The sequence below is a fragment of the Oncorhynchus masou genome, chromosome 21 (genome assembly GCF_036934945.1).
Source record: "Oncorhynchus masou masou isolate Uvic2021 chromosome 21, UVic_Omas_1.1, whole genome shotgun sequence".
Lineage (NCBI taxonomy): Eukaryota > Metazoa > Chordata > Actinopteri > Salmoniformes > Salmonidae > Oncorhynchus > Oncorhynchus masou.
Genome location: NC_088232.1, coordinates 47,581,245 through 47,599,866, shown reverse-complemented (window position 1 = coordinate 47,599,866; position 18,622 = coordinate 47,581,245). Strand labels below are relative to the sequence as shown.

At 41.9% G+C, this 18,622-nt stretch overlaps 2 protein-coding genes across 7 annotated transcripts in view; one reads left to right on the top strand and one right to left on the bottom strand.

Moving 5' to 3' along the window:
• The window catches only part of LOC135508441 (platelet-activating factor receptor-like), a 58,099-nt gene that overhangs the window by 16,837 nt on the left and 22,640 nt on the right, over window positions 1-18,622 (bottom strand). The window contains exon 2 of the mRNA XM_064928626.1: window positions 2,021-2,102. The gene's annotated coding sequence lies outside the window, so the exon portion shown is untranslated. The remainder of the gene's footprint in view (window positions 1-2,020; window positions 2,103-18,622) is intronic.
• LOC135508440 (uncharacterized) lies at window positions 15,161-18,516 on the top strand. Of its 6 annotated transcripts, none has more exons than XM_064928620.1 (7): window positions 15,161-15,302; window positions 15,669-15,734; window positions 15,866-15,940; window positions 16,795-17,091; window positions 17,534-17,680; window positions 17,891-17,918; window positions 18,054-18,516. In XM_064928620.1, the coding sequence occupies exons 1-7, from the start codon at window positions 15,260-15,262 to the stop codon at window positions 18,181-18,183; spliced, it is 786 nt and encodes a 261-aa protein (XP_064784692.1). In that variant the 5' UTR covers window positions 15,161-15,259; the 3' UTR covers window positions 18,184-18,516. The 6 variants fall into 6 exon arrangements, 5 of the variants coding, with proteins under 5 accessions (XP_064784692.1, XP_064784696.1, XP_064784693.1 ...); XM_064928624.1 differs by having other exon boundaries at window positions 15,162-15,302; window positions 15,866-15,944; window positions 16,795-16,983; window positions 17,538-17,680; XM_064928621.1 differs by having other exon boundaries at window positions 15,163-15,302; window positions 15,669-15,944; window positions 16,795-16,932.

The window sequence follows — 18,622 nt, the reverse complement described above, 5'->3', positions numbered from 1 at the left end:
CAACAAAGGGAGCACCCCCATCCACATCGACGGGACAGAAGTGGAGAAGGTGGAAGGTTTTAAGTCCCTCTGTGTACATATCACCGACAAACTGATATGGTCCACACACACAGACAGTGTGGTAAATAAGGCTCAACAGTGCCTTTTCAACTCCAGGAGGCTGAAGAAATGTGGCTTGTCACCGAAAACCCTCACTAACTTTTACAGGTGCACAATTGAGAGCATCCTGTCGGACTGTATCACCGCCTGGTACAGCAGCTGCACTGCCCACAACCGCAGGCTTCTCCAGAGGGTGGTGCGGTCTGCACAACGCATCACCGGGGGCAAACTACCTGCCCTCCAGGACACCTACAAGCACCGATGACAAAGGAAGGCAAAAAAGATAATCAAGGACACTAACCACCCGAGCCACTACCTGTTCACCCCACCTCCATCCAGAAGGCAAAGTCAGTACAGGTGCATCAGAGCTGGGACAGAGAGATTGAAAACAGCTTCAATCTCAAGGCCATCAGATTGTTAAACAGCCACCATTAGCACAGAGAGGCGGCTGCCTAGCTACAGACTTGATATCATTGGCCACTTTAATAAATGGAACACTAGCCACTTTAAGAATGTTTCCATATCTCACATTACTCATCTCATATGTTTATACTGTATCCTTCACTATCTATTCTTTACTATCTATTACATCTTAGCCGCTCTGTCACTGCTCATCCATATATTTTATACTTATTCTCATCCCATTCCTTTACTAGATTGTGTGTATTAGGTTTTGTTGTGGAATTTGCTAGATATTAGGTTTTGTTGTGGAATTTGTTAGATATTAGGTTTCATTGTGGAATTGTTAGATATTACCTGCTAGATACTGCTGCACTGTCAGATCTAGAAGCTGATGCATTTCGCTACACTCGCAATAACATCTGCTAACCATGTGCATGTGACCAATAAAAAATGTATTTGATTATAAAGATTGTTTTCCCATGTGTTCCAGTACCTCAGAGCCCCCTCTCATGCTCATTTTTTGTTCCGGCACCTCCAGATTTACAAATTAAGCACTTGTGTTACCTCTTCAGAACCCTGTCAGTCATTGTATCTAGAGCACTGTATAGGAATTTCAGAGGGGTTACTTTTATTGAGCCCCATGTCGCAGTTCAGCTGGTGGATAGGCAGACTATAGCTTTAAGCCATTGATATTTGGCTGAATTATTCCCAAGAGAAGCAGAAGAATAATAGCCATTAATGACCAATGGAACAAGAAAGCTATTTGTTCTTGTAACATATACGATAGGAGTCAGGAAGCAGGTGCAGAAGGTAAGTTTAACAATGAGAATAAGCAGATAAACAAAACAGGAGACGCATACTGAATGTGAACAAAACCAATACTGCCTGAAGACTGAGACTACTGAGGGCTAAATAAATGGGAAGTAATTAAGGTAATGATGAAGTGCATAATGATGGGGAGCAGATGTGCGTAATGATGGTTGCCAGTTGTGAGTAATGATGGTTGCCAGTTGTGCGTAATGATGGCTGCCAGTTGTGAGTAATGATGGCTGCCAGTTGTGCGTAATGATGGTTGCCAGTTGTGCGTAATGATGGTTGCCAGTTGTGCGTAATGATGGCTGCCAGTTGTGCGTAATGATGGCTGCCAGTTGTGCGTAATGATGGTTGCCAGTTGTGCGTAATGTGAGTTGCCAGGAGCGGTGGTTAGTCGACCGGCGACATTGAGCGCCGGAGAGAGGGAACGGGAGTAGACGTGACAGTTCACCCCCAACACGTGGCTCCAGCCGCAGGACGATGTGGCCAGGAGGACAGCCCTGAGGGTGAGGATCAGGCCAGATTAAAATCCCGGACAATGTTGGGGACCAGGATGTCGGCCACCGGAACCCAAACAAGCCCCTCTGGACAGTACCCCTCCCAGTCCACCAGGTACTGAAGCTGACACCCATGATGTCAGGAGAGAACCACCGGCATAAGGAGGGAAACATGACAATAGGGTGAGCTCTGGTAGTTGGTAAGTTACCTCATTAACCTTCTGGAGGACCTTGAAGGGCCCCACAAACTGGGAGCTCAGCTTCCGGCAGGGCAGGCGGAGCAGGAGGTTCCTGGTGGAGAGACATATATTCTTTTATTTCACCTTTATTTCAGATAGGCCATTTGAGAACAAGTTCTCATTCACAACTGCGACCTGTCCAAGATAAAGCAAAACAGTCTGACAAAAACAACAACACAGAGTTACACATGGGATAAACAAACGTACAGTCAATAACACAACAGAAAAAATAAAAATATACAGTGTGTGCAAATGTAGTAAGATTATGGCCTATTTATTGCCTTGCCTCAACTAATGGCAAAATAATTACAATGTAGCATTAACACTGGAGGGATAGATGTGCAGATGTTGATGTGCAAGTAGAGGTACTGGGGTGCAGAAGAGCAAAAATAAATAGCAATATGGGATGAGGTAGTTGGGTGGGCTATTTACAGATGGGCTGTATACAAGTGCTGTGATCGGTAAGCTGCTCTGACAGCTGATGCTTAAAGTTAGTGAGGGAGATATGTCTCCAGTTTCAGTGATTTTTGCAATTTGTTTCAGTCATTGGCAGCAGAGAACTGGAAGGCAAGGCAGCCAAAGGAATAGTTGGCTTTGGGGATGACCAGTGAAATATACCTGCTGGAGCGCGTGCTCAGGGTGGGTGTTGTTATCGTGACGAGTGAGCTGAGATAAGGCGGGGCTGTACCTAGCAAAGACTTATAGATGACCTGGAGCCAGTTGGTTTGGCAACAAATATGATGCGAGGTGCCAGCCAATGAGAGCATACAGATTGCAGTGGTGGGTAGAATATGGGGCTTTGGTGACAAAGTGTATGGCACTGCAATAGGCTACATCTAATTTGTTTACCAGAGGGACAGGGCGCATAGTAGACTAGCTAGACTAGCCTGCTGTTGTTACTGTTGATCAGACTGAAAAATAGTCTTGTTTCCAAACAATACAGATCGCTAATGTTTAGGTGTATAGGCTCATTAGGCTGCTACATTTATGTAAGAGTTGTTGCTTGTGTCTGTCAAGAGTGGTGTTATCATGAGGTTAAATAAATACCAAAGGAAAGTGGAGGGCGCGCCTTGAGCGTTGTATCTGCCCCGCGTGACATGTGATTTCTTTGAATCTGATTGGTCATGACAGGCAATGAGCCTGCAACAGCACTCTGACGTGAAAGAGTGAGGCAAATTGGTCCCATCGAATAACATAACTTTGCCACTTTTTTAAACATTTTGCATCAATATATTTTATTAAACTAGATCAAAAGTGCTGTGGCTGATTGAAAAGTGCTGTGTCAAATGCCGCCTCGCCAAACGTTTTAGGACGGGCCTGATGAGAAGAAGCTGTGGTATCTTCTATAAAACTGTGGAAGAACATCACTCCTTAAAGCTACAGTCTGCAATTAAAAAACAACAAAGTGGACGCCCTACCACTTATTTTGGTATACCGCTGAGGGATAGGGATAGGGAAAGGGAAAAGTAGGTTAACCCCTTTCAAATTAATGAACAGAGCACCAAAAATGTATCTACCAATCCCAGACTGTAGCTTTAATTGTGACAGTCTTATAATAAGGACATTCACCAGCTGATACAAGCTATATTCATATGGCTTCAGATCAAAACGACCTGATGTGATCCTCAAAGAGGGAAATGTTGTCATTAAAGTAGGCCTAGCAACCTTACCCAGTCTGTTTGAGCTTTCCGTCAACGTCATTGCATTTTGGTACTCCGGAAGTACATTCATTTCCAATGGAACGCTGCGTTTGCCTAGCAGTGTTGTGTTGCAGAGGCAAAGGCAGTGTCAGTGCGTTCTATGTTCTATGTGTGGTGTGATTTATCCAACATATGCATCAAATTGTTTTACGTAGACTTGACAGAAACAGTAGCAAAAGGTGATTGTGGAACTTCTGTTGCACACATATCCACAGAAAATGTTGGGTTACATAATGAAAAAAGTTTTACTGCAATTTTTTTTACACAGCATTGATGTATTGATGCTATCGGTCTGATCGAAGTGTTAGCCAACTCATCTCTCTGGTTGTTAATTCTATTCATGGTATGATAACAAAAACAGTAGTACAGGATGAGGCTTGTATGCTGCAACCTGGACTCAGGGGTAGGCGTAACTATGAGACCTGGCTGAAAAAAAAGATGCCTATTGTCGTGTCTTTGGCATCATTAAAACTGAAGACTTATTTCTCAAATAACTCTCTGTAATTATTATTAAGCAATTAAACTGATTAATCATGTAACTGTAATTAACTAGGAAGTCGGGGCACCAAGGAAAATATTCAGATTACAAAGTTATAATTTTCCTAATATAACTTTCAGATATTTGAATAACTGATCACTTAGACTTTGAATTAATGAATTATTATTTACCTCACGTTAGTCTCATTCCAAACGTCGTAAATTGTTGGTTATCTGCACGAACCCAGTCTTCACTATGAGTCATCCATACATCAATTGTCTTAAATCATTTATTTAGTGACTAAGTAATTCACAGAAATGCAGAAACAAACAGTAGATAGTTACAAGGAAATGATAACAGAGTTTCCCTAGTGGGATAAACCGGTAGCGCGGCTTGGTGGACAAAAAGGGAAGTGGGGGTCAACTGAGATGAGACACGACAAAGTTGATAATTATAACAATTTAAATGCTAATCCTTTGCACATAAATGCTCACAAATTCGGGAATAATTGCAATCAATATATATATATTTACGCTCAGTGTGTCGTCGGGATCTCTGTTGAAAAGTGTGTTTCTGTTGGTGAGTTTGTCCGCCCTCTCGCTGTTGTGGTTAGAATGGATAGTTCAAAGTGACATTCATTCATGTCTTATAGAATTGATGTTTCGGCGGTTCTCGGTCTTCGCGTTCAATGATACCGAATTCCTAGCTGCAGACTAGTAATTAATATCAAAGACTTGTTCTATTCTGTCGTGATCGATAGTCTAAGAGTTTAACCACGTGGTATGGCTAAAAGATTCAGCCATCTACTCAAACCTTAAGCTCGGTCTCCTCTCAATCCTTGGCCCTCTCGTTATCGAGGTAAGCTGGTCTCAACCTTAGTCCTCTCGTAATTGAGAGAAACATGGTCTGGTGATAGAAAACCCTGGTGGGGGTTTTATTCGGAAGAGCAGAAAAGGGTCTGTCCCAGGACGCCGACCATAACTATGTTCATGGGCGGTTTAGTTAAACTCCAAAGGGAATTGGAGTTTCCTTCATTTTTAAACAGTCCAAAATCACATTACACAATTTCACAAACAGTATCATCCTTACTCATTCATCTAATACAACAATTAGAGGTAAGCCTCATATATGAGGCTATTATATAAACAGCGTTATGGTATTATGGCCGTATTGCCTCCCATGAGTTTCACAAAATTGTACCAAATGGACCAGTAAGTAGCTGGATTCTTCACCGATCTTTTATACCTTCTCCAGAACATAAATGTTGTTGGGTTCTCCAGTTCTATGAGGTGGAAGAAATTCCTTAGTTCTCTCTATGAAAACTCACTCTCTCTATATACTGTGGCCATGAGGAGATAATCTCCTCCAGGAATTTACGACCTGAGGTCGCAGCAGCCTGAGTCAGGGGGATGATGCTCGCTGTACCCAAAGAGGGCAACGTCATGACATTATGCTACAGGTGGTTATATTGGTCCGATAATACAGGACTAGTAAACGCCCAGTGCACTACTTTTGTGAAGATAATAAATATTATATTTTACTTTTTTTATTATATATTTTTGTATTCATATTTTTCTGCACCCCTACTTCCCACAGCTATGGTTAGGAGGGAGGTAGTGTCCGGACCACCCTCTCATGGACATTAATTAGACTAAGGAACAGTAGCAACAGACCAGGGCCTGGTTTCCCACAAGCATTTCTCTCTTTTTATTTTCTATTCACCCTCTTAAAATGTTACTCTCTAACCAAGGCGTGTTCTCTTTCTCTCTAACCAAGGCTTGTTCTCTTTCTCTCTAACCAAGGCATGTTGTCGTTCTCTCTAACCAAGGCATGTTGTTTTTCTCTCTAACCAAGGCATGTTGTCGTTCTCTCTAACCAAGCAAGGCATGTTGTCTTTCTCTCTGTACAGATCTTCTTTATCATTCTATCCCTTTCTTTAATCTTTATTTTCCTTGTTCTCGCATTCCTCCTGTTTATCTCTGTATCTCTACATTTAGCACTCTGTGAATACTCCCATCCTCCCCCTCACATACTGAGAGGGAGATAGATATGGCCGTTATGGACGAGCCTCCACCACTTCAGAGTCAGTCTATTCTCTCCTCCGTCCCCAGCCGATCTTCTTCTCTTCTCTATTTTCTCTCCTTTCTGCATTTCTGATGTAATAATAATTCTAAAAATAATAAAACCTAATAAAGGACACCTAATCAGTTGAACAACTGAATTGTGTCTTTCAAATTTAACACAACCCCTCTGACTCAGAGAGGTGCAGGGAGCAGCCATAATCAACCATCCATGTCTTTGGCCCCGGGGAACAGAGTTAACTTCCTTGCTCAAGGGCAGAAAGACAGATTTCAACTTGTAAGTTCTTGGATTCGATCCAGCAACCTTTCGGTTAACAATGAGCTAACCACTAGGCTACCTGCTGCCTGGTGGAGAGAGGAGAGAGAGGAGAGAGAGAACAGGGAATATTTCCAGAGGCTGAGCATGGCTTGTTGCCATGTGACCTCTGTGTCAAAGGATCAAATGAGCCGGGTTCAGTTATTTCTCTTTCGAAAAAATTTCATTTTTACAAATGAATTAAAAACGAAAAGCTGAAATGTCTTCAAGTATTCAACACCTTTTCTTATAGATAAGTGGGTGGGGTTAAATCCTTCCTGTTTGGCCCTGTCTGGGGGTATCATCGGATGGGGCCACAGTGTCTCCTGTCTCAGCCTCCAGTATTTATGCTGCAGTAGTTTGTGTCGGGGGGCTGGGGTCAGTTTGTTATATCTGGAGTACTTCTCCTGTCTTATCCGGTGTCCAGTGTGAATTTAAGTATGCTCTCTCTAATTCTCTCTTTCTCTCTCTCAGAGGACCTGAGCCCTAGGACCATGCCTCAGGACTACCTGGCATGATGACACCTTGCTGTCCCCAGTGCACCTGGCCATGCTGCTCCTCCAGTTTCAACTGTTCTACCTGCGGCTATGGAACCCTGACCTGTTCACCGGGCATGCTACCTGTTCTTGGCCTGTTGTTTTCAACTCTCTAGAGACAGCAGGAGCGGTAGAGATACTCTTAATGATCGGCTATGAAAAGCCAACTGACATTTACTCCTGGGGTGCTGATTTATGAACATTTGAAAATCTTGGCCATGTTCTGTTATAATCTCCACCCGGCACAGCCAGAAGAGGACTGGCCACCCCTCATAGCCTGGTTCCTCTCTAGGTTTCGGCCTTTCTAGGGAGTTTTTCCTAGCCACCGTGCTTCTACACCTGCATTGCTTGCTGTTTGGGGTTTTAGGCTGGGTTTCTGTACAGCACTTTGAGATATCAGCTGATGTAAGAAGTGCTATATAAACACATTTAATTTGATAAGTGAATGAGTAAATATTTGCTAAACAAGTCACCTAATAAGTTGCATGGACTCACTCTGAGTACACTAATAGTGTTTCCCTTATCTCTCTACCCCACACATACAATTGTCTCTAACATCCCTAAGTCGAGTAGTGTATTTCAAACACAGATTCAACCACTAAGGCCAGGGAGGTTTTCCAATTAAAAGGGTAAACAAAGACCTGTGCATGGTGAAGTTATTAATTCAACTTTGGATGGTGTATCAATTCCCCCCTTTACTACAAAGATACAGGCGTCCTTCCTAACTCAGTTGCCCGGAGAGGAAGGAAACCGCTCAGGGATTTAGATCCACTTCTCCTTAATGCAACCACTGTCTCAGATTTTTGTTTTTTTTACTTTACGGAAAAAAGCAAACCATGCAATAATACGGCGCTCAGACGACAAATCCAGCCAAATTGACATCCGCCATGTTGGAGTCAACAGAAGTCAGAAATAGCATTATAAATATTCACTTATCTTTGATTATCTTCATCAGAATGCACTCCCAGGAATCCCAGTTCCACAATAAATGTTTGTTTTGTTTGATAATGTCCATAATTTATGTCCAAATAACCCACTTTTTATTTTGCGCGTTCAGTACACAATCCAATCTCACAATGCTAGGTCACTAGCAGCAGACGAAAAGTCAAAAAGTTCCTTTACAGCCCGTAGAAACATGTTAAACAATGTATAGAATCAATCTTTAGGATGTTTTTAACATAAATCTTTAATAATGTTCCAACCGGAGAATTCCTTTGTCTGTAGAAAAGCAATGGAACGCAAGCTAACATTCACGTGACCGCTCATGGTCTGCTCGTGGCTCTTGGCAGACCTCTGACTCATTCCCTTCTCATTTGCTCCTACTTCTCAGTAGAAGCCTCAAACAAGGTTCTAAAGACTGTTGACATCTAGTGGAAACATTAGGAAGTGCAAGATGACCAATATCCCAATGTATCTTCAATAGGGAATGAGTTGAAAAACGACCAACCTCAGATTTTCCACTTCCTGGTTGGATTTTTTACTCAGGTTTTTGCCTGCCATATGAGTTCTGTTATACTCACAGACATCAAACAGTTTTAGAAACTTCGGAGTGTTTTCTATCCAGATCTACAAATTATATGCATATTCTAGGTTATATGGCTGAGTAGCAAGCAGTTTAATTTGGGCATGCTTTTCATGAAATCTTCCCAATGCTGCCCCTTACCCTAGAGAAGTTAACTACTCATGGTGTGAATATGATAACGTACAGAAACAATTCCTTTTGTTCACTCAAACTAAATTATCTCACAATCAAATGCTGATCATTTTACCTCCCAAGAGAATTCTCTTCAGTTATAGTCACAGCTGTGTATATTCCCCCTCAAGCTGACACCACAATGTCCCTCAAGGAACTACACTGGACTTTGTGCAAACTGGAAACCACATATCCTGATGCCACATTTATTGTAGCTCGGATTTGAATGAAACAAAGATGCGTTACACAACTGAAGAGTCATGTCACTGCTCTACACAACAAGGTCCCAGTGTCACACAAACAAGTTAACAATGAACAATGTCATGCCTCACACTCCTCTTTTGCTCCTGTTCCTACTCAAAGTCAACAGGAACACGTTCCACATAATTCCGTAACTCCTGCCTTGGTTCAACATGCACAGCACCAGCCAGGTGAGATGTGCATGTTGGAACTAATGATGGAGAAAGCGCAGCGACAAAACAGTGGTTCCCGTGAACACAACTACCCTGCACACAACCCCAGGTCTCAACGTTTTCCCAGAGAATAGGCCAGCAGGGTCTGTAATGATAAATACCACATATTCTAAGTCAGAACCGTCCAGAGTAGTGATGGTAGTCGGGCGGGCGGGTGCGGGCAGCGAAAGTTTGAAAAAGAATGCATTTGGTTTTACTAGCATTTAAGAGCAGTTGGAGGCCATGGAAGGAGAGTTGTATGGCATTGAAGCTCGTTTGGAGGTTAGTTAAAACCTCTTAGAGATCGGGCTACTTTTTTCAACATTCTGTTAAAAATCGCGCAACATTTCAACGTCCTGCTACTCATGCCAGGAATATAGTATATGCATATGATTAGTATGTGTGCATAGAAAACACTCTGAAGTTTCTAGAACTGGTTCAATGGTGTCTGTGACTATAACAGAATGAGTTCCGTGGTCAAAATCGCCAGAAAACCTTGTCACTAAATCGACAGAGAAAAAATCAATCCTTAAGGCTGAGGATACAGTTCCTATAGCTTCCACACGATGTCGCCAGTGTTGTGATTTCGATTCAACTAAATCGTTGGTCATCTGAGTAATAGCCACATCCGGTTGTCAAGTCCACAGCTGTAAACATTGGAACCGGAAAAGTTGACTACGTTTCCCAAACTTGTGCCTATTGAATACAGATCGCTCCGTGATCAATTTGATCGTTTATTAACGTTTAGTAATACCTAAAGTTGGATTACAGAAGTAGCTTGAAGTGTTTTGTCAAAGTTTATAGGCAACTTTTTTAATTTAAAAAAATAACGTTGCGTTTAAAAAATGTGTTTTTACTGGATCTGACCGTCTTCATAAATGGACATTTTGGGTACACAAGGACTGATTTAATCGAAAAAAAGACCCAATTGTGATGTTTATGGGACATATCGGAGTGCCAACAAAGAATCTTGTCAAAGGTAATGAATGTTTTATATTTTATTTCTGTGTTTTGTGTAGCGCCGGCTACGCTAATTCCTTTGTTTACGTCCCCTTCTGGTATTTCGGCGTGTTGCCTGCTATCAGATAATAGCTACTCATGCTTTCGCTGAAAAGCATTTTACAAATCTGACTCGTTGGCTAGATTCACAATGAGTGTAGCTTGAATCGAGTACCCTGTATGTGAATTTTAATGAACGTTTGAGTTTTAACGAGTGCTATTAGCATTTGGCGTAGCGCATTTGCATTTATTGTTGGCAGGGGGTGCGGTTGCGTCCCGGGTGGGCCAGACAGGTTAACACAGTGTCCAAAGAAGGACCAGATCTATACAGAATGGTGTCGTCTGCGTAGCGGTGGATCAGGGAATCACCAGCAGCAAGAGCGACATTGTTGATATATACAGAGAAAAGAGTCGGCCCGAGAATTGAACCCTGTGTACCCACATAGAGACTGCCAGAGGTCCGGACAACAGGCCCTCCGATTTGACACACTGAACTCTGTCTGAGAAGTAGTTGGTAAACCAGGCAAGGCAGTCATTTGAGAAACGAAGGCTATTGAGTCTGCCGATAAGAATACGATGATTGACAGAGTCAAAAGCCTTGGCTAGGTCGATGAAGACGGCTGCACAGTAATGTCTTTTATCAATGGCGGTTATAATATTGTTTAATACCTTGAGCGTTGCTGAGGTGCACCCGTGACCAGCTCGGAAACAAGATTGCACAGCGGAGAAGGTATGGTGGGATTCGAAATGGTCATTGATCTGTTTATTAACTTGGTTTTCGAAGACTTTAGAAAGGCAGAGCAGGATGGATATAGGTCTATAACAGTTTGGGTCTAGAGTGTCACCCCTTTTGAAGAGGGGGATGACCGTGGCAGCTTTCCAATCTTTAGGGATCTCAGACGATACGAAAGAGGTTGAACAGACTGGTAATAGGCGGCGGATATTTTTAGGGGCGGCAGGGTAGCCTAGTGGTTAGAGCGTTGGACTAGTAACCGGAAGGTTGCAAGTTCAAATCCCTGAGCTGACAAGGTACAAATCTGTCATTCTGCCCCTGAACAGGCAGTTAACCCACTGTTCCTAGGCCATCATTGACTGACTTGCCTGGTTAAATAAAGGTAAAATAAATCAAATAAAAATTTAGAACGAGAGGGTCCAGATTGTCAAGCCTGGTTGATTTGTACGGGTACAGGTTTTGCAGCTCTTTCAGAACATCTGGATTTGGGTGAAGGAGAAGCTGGGGAGGATCGGCAAGTGGAGTCAACAGAAGTTAGAAATTACACCATAAATATTAACTTACCTTTGATGATCTTCATCAGAAGGCACTCCGAGACATCCCAGTTCGACAATAAATGACTGATTTGTTCCATAAAGTCCATAATTTATGTCCAAATAGCAACTTGTTGTTAGCGTGTTCAGCCCAGTAATTCATCTTCATGAGGCGCAGGCACTTCATCCAGACAAAAACTCGAATAGTTCCATTACAGTCCTTTAGAAACATGTCAAACGATGTATAGAATCAATCTTTAGGATGTTTTTAACATAAAACATCAATAATGTTCCAACAGGAGAACTTCAGAACTTTGTCTGAAGAAAAAGCACGGGAACGGGAGGTAACTCTTTCGGGAGCGCGAGTCATGAGACCAAGGCACTCTGCCAGACCACTGACTCAAAGAGGTCTCATGAGCCTCTCCTTTATAGTAGAATCGTCATCTAAGGACATTCAAAAATGCCTAGTAAGACATCTAAAACAGAAGCAGAAAGATGAAGCCATTGAGAAGTTATCATTGCATGGAAGTCTTGTTCTTTAAGTTCAAGTAAGTAAGTAAGGCTTGTCTGAACCAGAATGGTCCATAGGGCAAGAGCCTTTTTCCTGTTTCGGTAACGTGAGGTAGCTTGATGTACACCCGCTGAAAAGGACACTAGTCTATTGCACGGCCTTAGGCCCAATCCAGTATCAAGCAGAGAGGTATCATGACCCAAATTTAGACTTTGTCATGACAACTGGTAGTTGGACCACCAACCTTCCAAATGCAGGGCAGACACTCTCACCACAAGGCCACTGGTCTGGTTTCTTCTTTTAGTTCCTACCCCTAAAGAGACCCACAGACATATTTTTGTGCATTCTTTCATAAATATTTAATCTTGAACATATTACTATGTTGACTAAACAGGTCAAGAGGTTCCACTGAATGATGTGATCTGACCTACTCATGTCAAGGGAAGGGAGCTAGTGGAGCAATGCAGAACACATCACATTTCCATTTGCAGAGCTCACACAATAGATGCATTCCCATGGAATTTGAGGCACTACAGACACCCTGGTTTGATTCCAGGCTGTATCACTACTGGCTGTGATTGCAAGTCCCATACGGCAGCACACAATTGGCCCAGCGTTGTCTGGGTTTGGCCAGAGCTCCTTGGTCTTCATGGTGCCGCTTGCTTGGTGGTGCCCCTTGCTTCCTGGTGTTGCAGATTCTGGGGCCTTTCAGAACAGGTGTATATATACTGAGATCATGTGACACTTAGATTGCACCCAGGTGGACTTTATTTAACAAATAATGTGTGACATCTGAAGGTAATCGGTTGCACCAGATCTTATTTAGGGGCTTCATAGCAAAGGGGGTGAATACATATGCACACACCACTTTACTGTTTTAATTTTTAATTTTTTTAATTTTAAACAAGTAATTTTTTTCATTTCACTTCACCAATTTGGACTATTTTTGTGTATGTCCATTACATGAAATCCAAATAATAATCCATTTAAATTACAGGTTGTAATGCAACAAAATAAGAAAAACGCCAAGGGGGATGAATACTTTTGCAAGGCACTAGGTCTGCATCCCAAATGCCACCCATATTCTCTATATAGTGCACTAGTTTGGACCAGAGACCAGGACCTGGTCAAAAAGATAGAGAACTGTATAGAGAACAAGGTGCCCTACCTGAGGACAGCCTGCTCTCATACTGTGAGGTTAACTGAAAAATTAAATAAACTTCTCCTTATAACCCAATGTCAGGAATTCTCTAAAGCCAAGACTAACCCAGAAAAGAGTTATTTTCCACATGTCATAATTCCTGCAGAGTACAGACAGTGAACCCAACGTCAACGGAGAGAGGATGCATTAAACATCCCCCAGAGCCCCAGTCACCTGTCATATCCTAGGTCTGTGTTCCAAATGGCACCCTTTTCCCTTTCTAGTGCATTACTTTCACACCCCTTGGCTTTTTCCACATGTTGTTGTGTTAAAGCCTGAATTTAAAATTGATTGAATATATTTGTTCTGTCACTGGCCTACACACAATACCCCATGACGTTGAAGTGGAATCATGTTTGTAAAAATGTTCTTCAAAAATGTATAAAAAATGAAAAGCTGTCTTGAGTCAATAAGTATTCAATCCCTTAGTTACGGCAAGCCTTAATAAGTTCAGGAGTAAACATTTGCTTAACAAGTCACCTAAGTTGCATGGACTCACTCTGTGTGCAATAACAGTGTTTAACATGATTTTTCAATGACTACCTCATCTCTGTACCCCACACGTACAATTACCTGAAGGTTCCCTGTTAGTGTAATTTAATTATGCCAAAAGGCTTTCATTAATTGAAAACCCTTAATCTATGTTATGAGAATTTGTAAGATTCTTGTTTGCATAAAATAGATGGAGACCAGTCTTTTTAATAATAGGTAAAAGAATTTATTCTCGGAGCGCGCTCCCACTTAACCACGAGGAACAGTTTATATACAGATCATGACGTCATTTCATTGCTTTACAGAAACTCCTCCTCTCGACAGGGACAAAGTGAGGTGAAAGTTCATTCTAACTTACTAACACACTCCCAGGTAACTTTTGACCCCTCAACATTAATCGATCACCACTGAGCTGACAGTTCTAATTAACAGAAAACCTAGGAATGCACTCACTGTCTTATCTAAAAATCCCAGAACTAAGTTTCTGTAGGTTCAATCATAGGTTAATGACCTTATGTGTTTACACAGTCCCCAACCCATTTGTTTCTTCCTAGTTGGAATGGAGTTCATTAATTTTAATTACTCTTTGTCCGTGTCACTCAATCCCATCGTATGAAATCATATTGTTAATCAGATATAATAAAACAAGAGTATAAAACAGAGTATTTTATTTGTAACTAAGTTTACTTAAGTTTACTTAGTTACAGTTCCATTTAAAATGATTTATTCAGTCATTTAATCATTATTTTACCAACAGTCCCTCAGTCAAGCAGCGAATTTCCTACTCTGATTCAACCACAAAGAGAGGAGGAGGTTTTCCAATGACTTACAAAGAAGGGCACCTATTGGTAGATGGGTAAAAATAAAAAAGCAGACATTGAATATCCGTTTGAGCAGGGTGAAGTTATTAATTACACTTTAGATGGTGTATCAATACACACAGTCAGTACAAAGATAGAGGCATCCTTCCTAAGGAAATCGCTCAGGGATTTCACCATGAGGCCAATGGTGACTATAGGAGAAAACTGAGGACGGATCAACAACATTGCAGTTACTCCACAATACACAGTATATAACATGGAACCTAGCTAATCAAGTTCAGGGTGAGATTGAAGTTGGCCAAGCTTTGTGAGGTGAATGAAATGGCAACTCACAGAGGCCTCAAGAGATTAGAGTGAGTTGAGTTGTAGTGAGTTATTACTAAATCATTGAGAACAGATAGTAGAGATGTGGAGAAACAAAGCTGCTTGGACAGATACCTACAGAAAGGTTATCTAAACCATAGACATGGCAACAATATTGTTCCAGTTCAATCCGAGGATGGAACTCTGTTAACAGATTAACAGTCAGGAGGAAGCTCAAAGTTCCTGTCCCTTTTGTTTCCCATTTTAAACTTCCCCCATCAGGACTTTAAGACAGAGTAAAGCACAACACCTTAAACATACAGGTCCAGGGTGTCATCGTATCAGTCATCAACGTATATCAAACAACTACAGCTACTAAACATGCAACTTCTTTTTCTTCTGCTCTGTTTGTTTGTTAAACCAGGTAAGACCTCTCATTATGTCAAACTGTATATTGGTTAATATTAAGTATGTACTGTATTAGGGCTGAATCCAAACTGGAGATCTGCACCCGTAACTCAATGTGTTTTGCATTTACCAACCATTTACATAATTTATGCAAAAGTCGAAGTGCATGGATCTCAAATTAGGATTTGAACCTTTAATGATTACAGTCATCACAACAAATGAATCTGCCAACACTACCCATTAAAATATACATTGCGTCACCAGTTGGTGAGTACAGTGTAGTTAAGGCTAAAAGTGTCTATTTCGTGTAGTAAGTGTTCCATTTACAAGCAGGGCTTTTTTAATTGCCTTCTCTAACCATTGTCTCTGTCTCTTTTGACAGCTTTTCTCCAGGAGAGCCAATGGGCCAAATTGATCTTCCAGATTGGAGCACCGGTCATGCCTGCTGGTCAGACCGTCAAAATGTTTTGTATGGTATCATTTGTTGTGAACAAATACACCTGGTACCGTCTGAACCAGACCACATGCACAGCTATGAATATTAACAGCAACTCTGTGACTCTAATTGTCACCACTCAGGACTCTGGAGAATACAAGTGTTCAGGTTATTACAATGGAACAAGGTACGACAGCAATGCAGTAAACCTGACTGTGGTAGGTACGTGACTGGAACTTATTTTAAATCATAAAACTCCCGTTAACTTCATAGTTATCACGAAACAAATGGTTAATTGTCATGGCATGTTTGTGGATGCTTGAATAGGGGATTGTGTATTTCAACTTTTTTCACCCACTAATTATTTTCCCGTCCCAAGGGAACAAACACAGCCAACACCAAGGCAACGCCAAATAGCTTCCTGGACTTATGCGAGAAAACCCTACTCATGTAGAGACACAAAGAGATGTCAGGGACTGAAGTTAAAGCTGCCTGTTGGAAAATCAATAAGACAACAGAAGCATAGCAGGCAGGGAGAGTTAAGTAGTTCAGCCAGGCTGAATTATTTTGACTTGTTTTTCACTGGAGCAAAACCCAGCACAGTTATGTCAGTGTTTATAGTAACAGCCCCCCCCCCCTCCCTCCGGCTAGGATAATGACCCAGCAGCATTGTAGTCTGTCTGCTTCCACCCTTCAACACCCCCCTCCCTCTATTCTATCCTTCTACAATCTACACGCCCCTCACACTCTATTCTATCCTTCTACAATCTACAACCCCTATCCTACTCTATTCTATCCTTCTAAAAATCTACTCCCCCCTCTCCCACTCTATTCTATCCTTCTACAATCTACACCCCCCTCTCCCACTCTATTTTATTCTTCTACAATCTACACCCACCTCTTCCGCTCTATTCTATCTTTCTACAATCCTACCTGGAACCAAAATGGGTTATCCTATGGGGACAGGCAAAGAACCCTTTCGAAACCTTTTTCTAAGAATTTAGTCTGGATCTGTAATCTGTGTTTATTTGAGTAACACAAAGTAGTTTATCATGTCCCCTCCTCTCTCTAGAGAGACTCTCCAATGTGTGGGTGTCATCCACACCCAAGGACTTGGTCACCATGGAGGGGCAGAGTGTCACCCTGTACTGTCAGGCCACCTCCCACCCCCCCTCTGTCATCTGGAGCTGGAGCAGGTTGGACGAGCAGGGTGGGTGGCAGAAGGTGGACATGGGGCGAGAGCTGACCCTGAGCATGGCAAGTGAGAGTGGGCAGTACTTTTGCCAGGCTTACAGCAACATCTCTTCCCTGACGCAGCAGCAACAAAGCCCGTCCCACACAGTCTATATCGTCTACTTCCCCATGACTGGTAATCTACTCGTCAATCACAACATCCACCTTATTTCTCATATGAGTCCAACACATTTAGCTTCCTCTCAGCCTAAGATGGAGAACAGCTCAGTTTGAGGAAATGATGAACGATAATGAGATTTGTTCCATTAGTAGAGAACTGAGCTGATGACGATGATGTGTGGTAATGGTGGTGTGATAGTGACAATGTACCAAAAGAAAAGGTAATGTACTGGGATGGTCCCTCTCACATTGCCATGTCATTATTGTTTTTATAACTCTGGATTGCATTTATCAATAGTTTTATGTTGTCGGACCCTGCTGTTCAATGTATGTATCAATATTTTTTGATGCACAGTAGTACTTTATAGCATAGGTTTGTAAAGTTTAAGATTTTAGTGTAAGCCTGTGGCACATCAATGTCAATACAGTTCATTTGACTGTTCCTCCTCTCCCCTTAGGCAGTGTGTATGCAGGAGTGGCAGGGTTGGTGCTGGTTCTCCTTGCCGGGGTCTTACTGCCCTTGTTGCTGCTGTGGCTCTGGAGGCATCGGGCCAAAGAGAAGGCCGGTCAAGAGACCTTGGCCACCAATAGTGCACCGGCCAAAGGTGAGTGACACTGTCAAGTGTACTGCACTGTATCAACAGTTCTACCAAGTCTTCAGCTATACTGCAGTTATAATTATAACATGTTGGCTACTGTAGTTACAGGAAGTAATGTGTAGGACTCTAGTAGGTTTCTGAAAAGCCTACAATGTTCATTCAGACATTGTGAGTGTTGGTTTGATGTACTGTGATGTATTTTCCATGTACTTCCAGGATATACTGGACCTGCAAAAGCACCAAAGTAAGAGCATGATGAACAAATTATGTGTGTGTGTTTTACATTTGTCTTCCTGTGTATGAGATTATAATTAGCTGATCACTATGCGGATCACTATGCTGATCACTATGTTGATCATGTGTCTGCTGTCACCACTAGGGGGAGGAGTCAGGCCCAGGCTGGGAATGAGGGAGAAGTCTACATGAACTGTGGTGAAACCAACCAAGCCTACAGCGACCTGTACCCCACCTACATGACAGGGGATGATACCTACGCCACCTTGGGATGATTCCTCTTAAATCCTCCTTTGCTCATTGTAAAACACTGTGGGGCAGTTTCCCAGACACAGATTAAACATAGTCCTGGACTAAAAAACTATTTAGACAGATACTCTATTGACCATGCTTTTTCATCCAGGACTAGGTTTAATCTGTGTCAGAGGAACTGTCCTTAAGAGGGTTAGAGTTTGTTAAATATTTAAAGAGAAGCTAGACTTGATCTCTAAAAAGTAAAAAGGTTTGAAAAGTCTTATTTTTCTCATTTGTCTGCATTCATAGTGATATTTGTCAGAATCTTTTAATGGAAGCTTTGAATAAAAAAACGAGTGTGAAACAAAAAAAAGAGGCATTTCAATAACAATATATCTGTTAGTTCATATTTACATTGAGAATGCAGTACAGCGTATTAAACAATATGTTTTGAATGCATCACACACATAGAGTTACAGT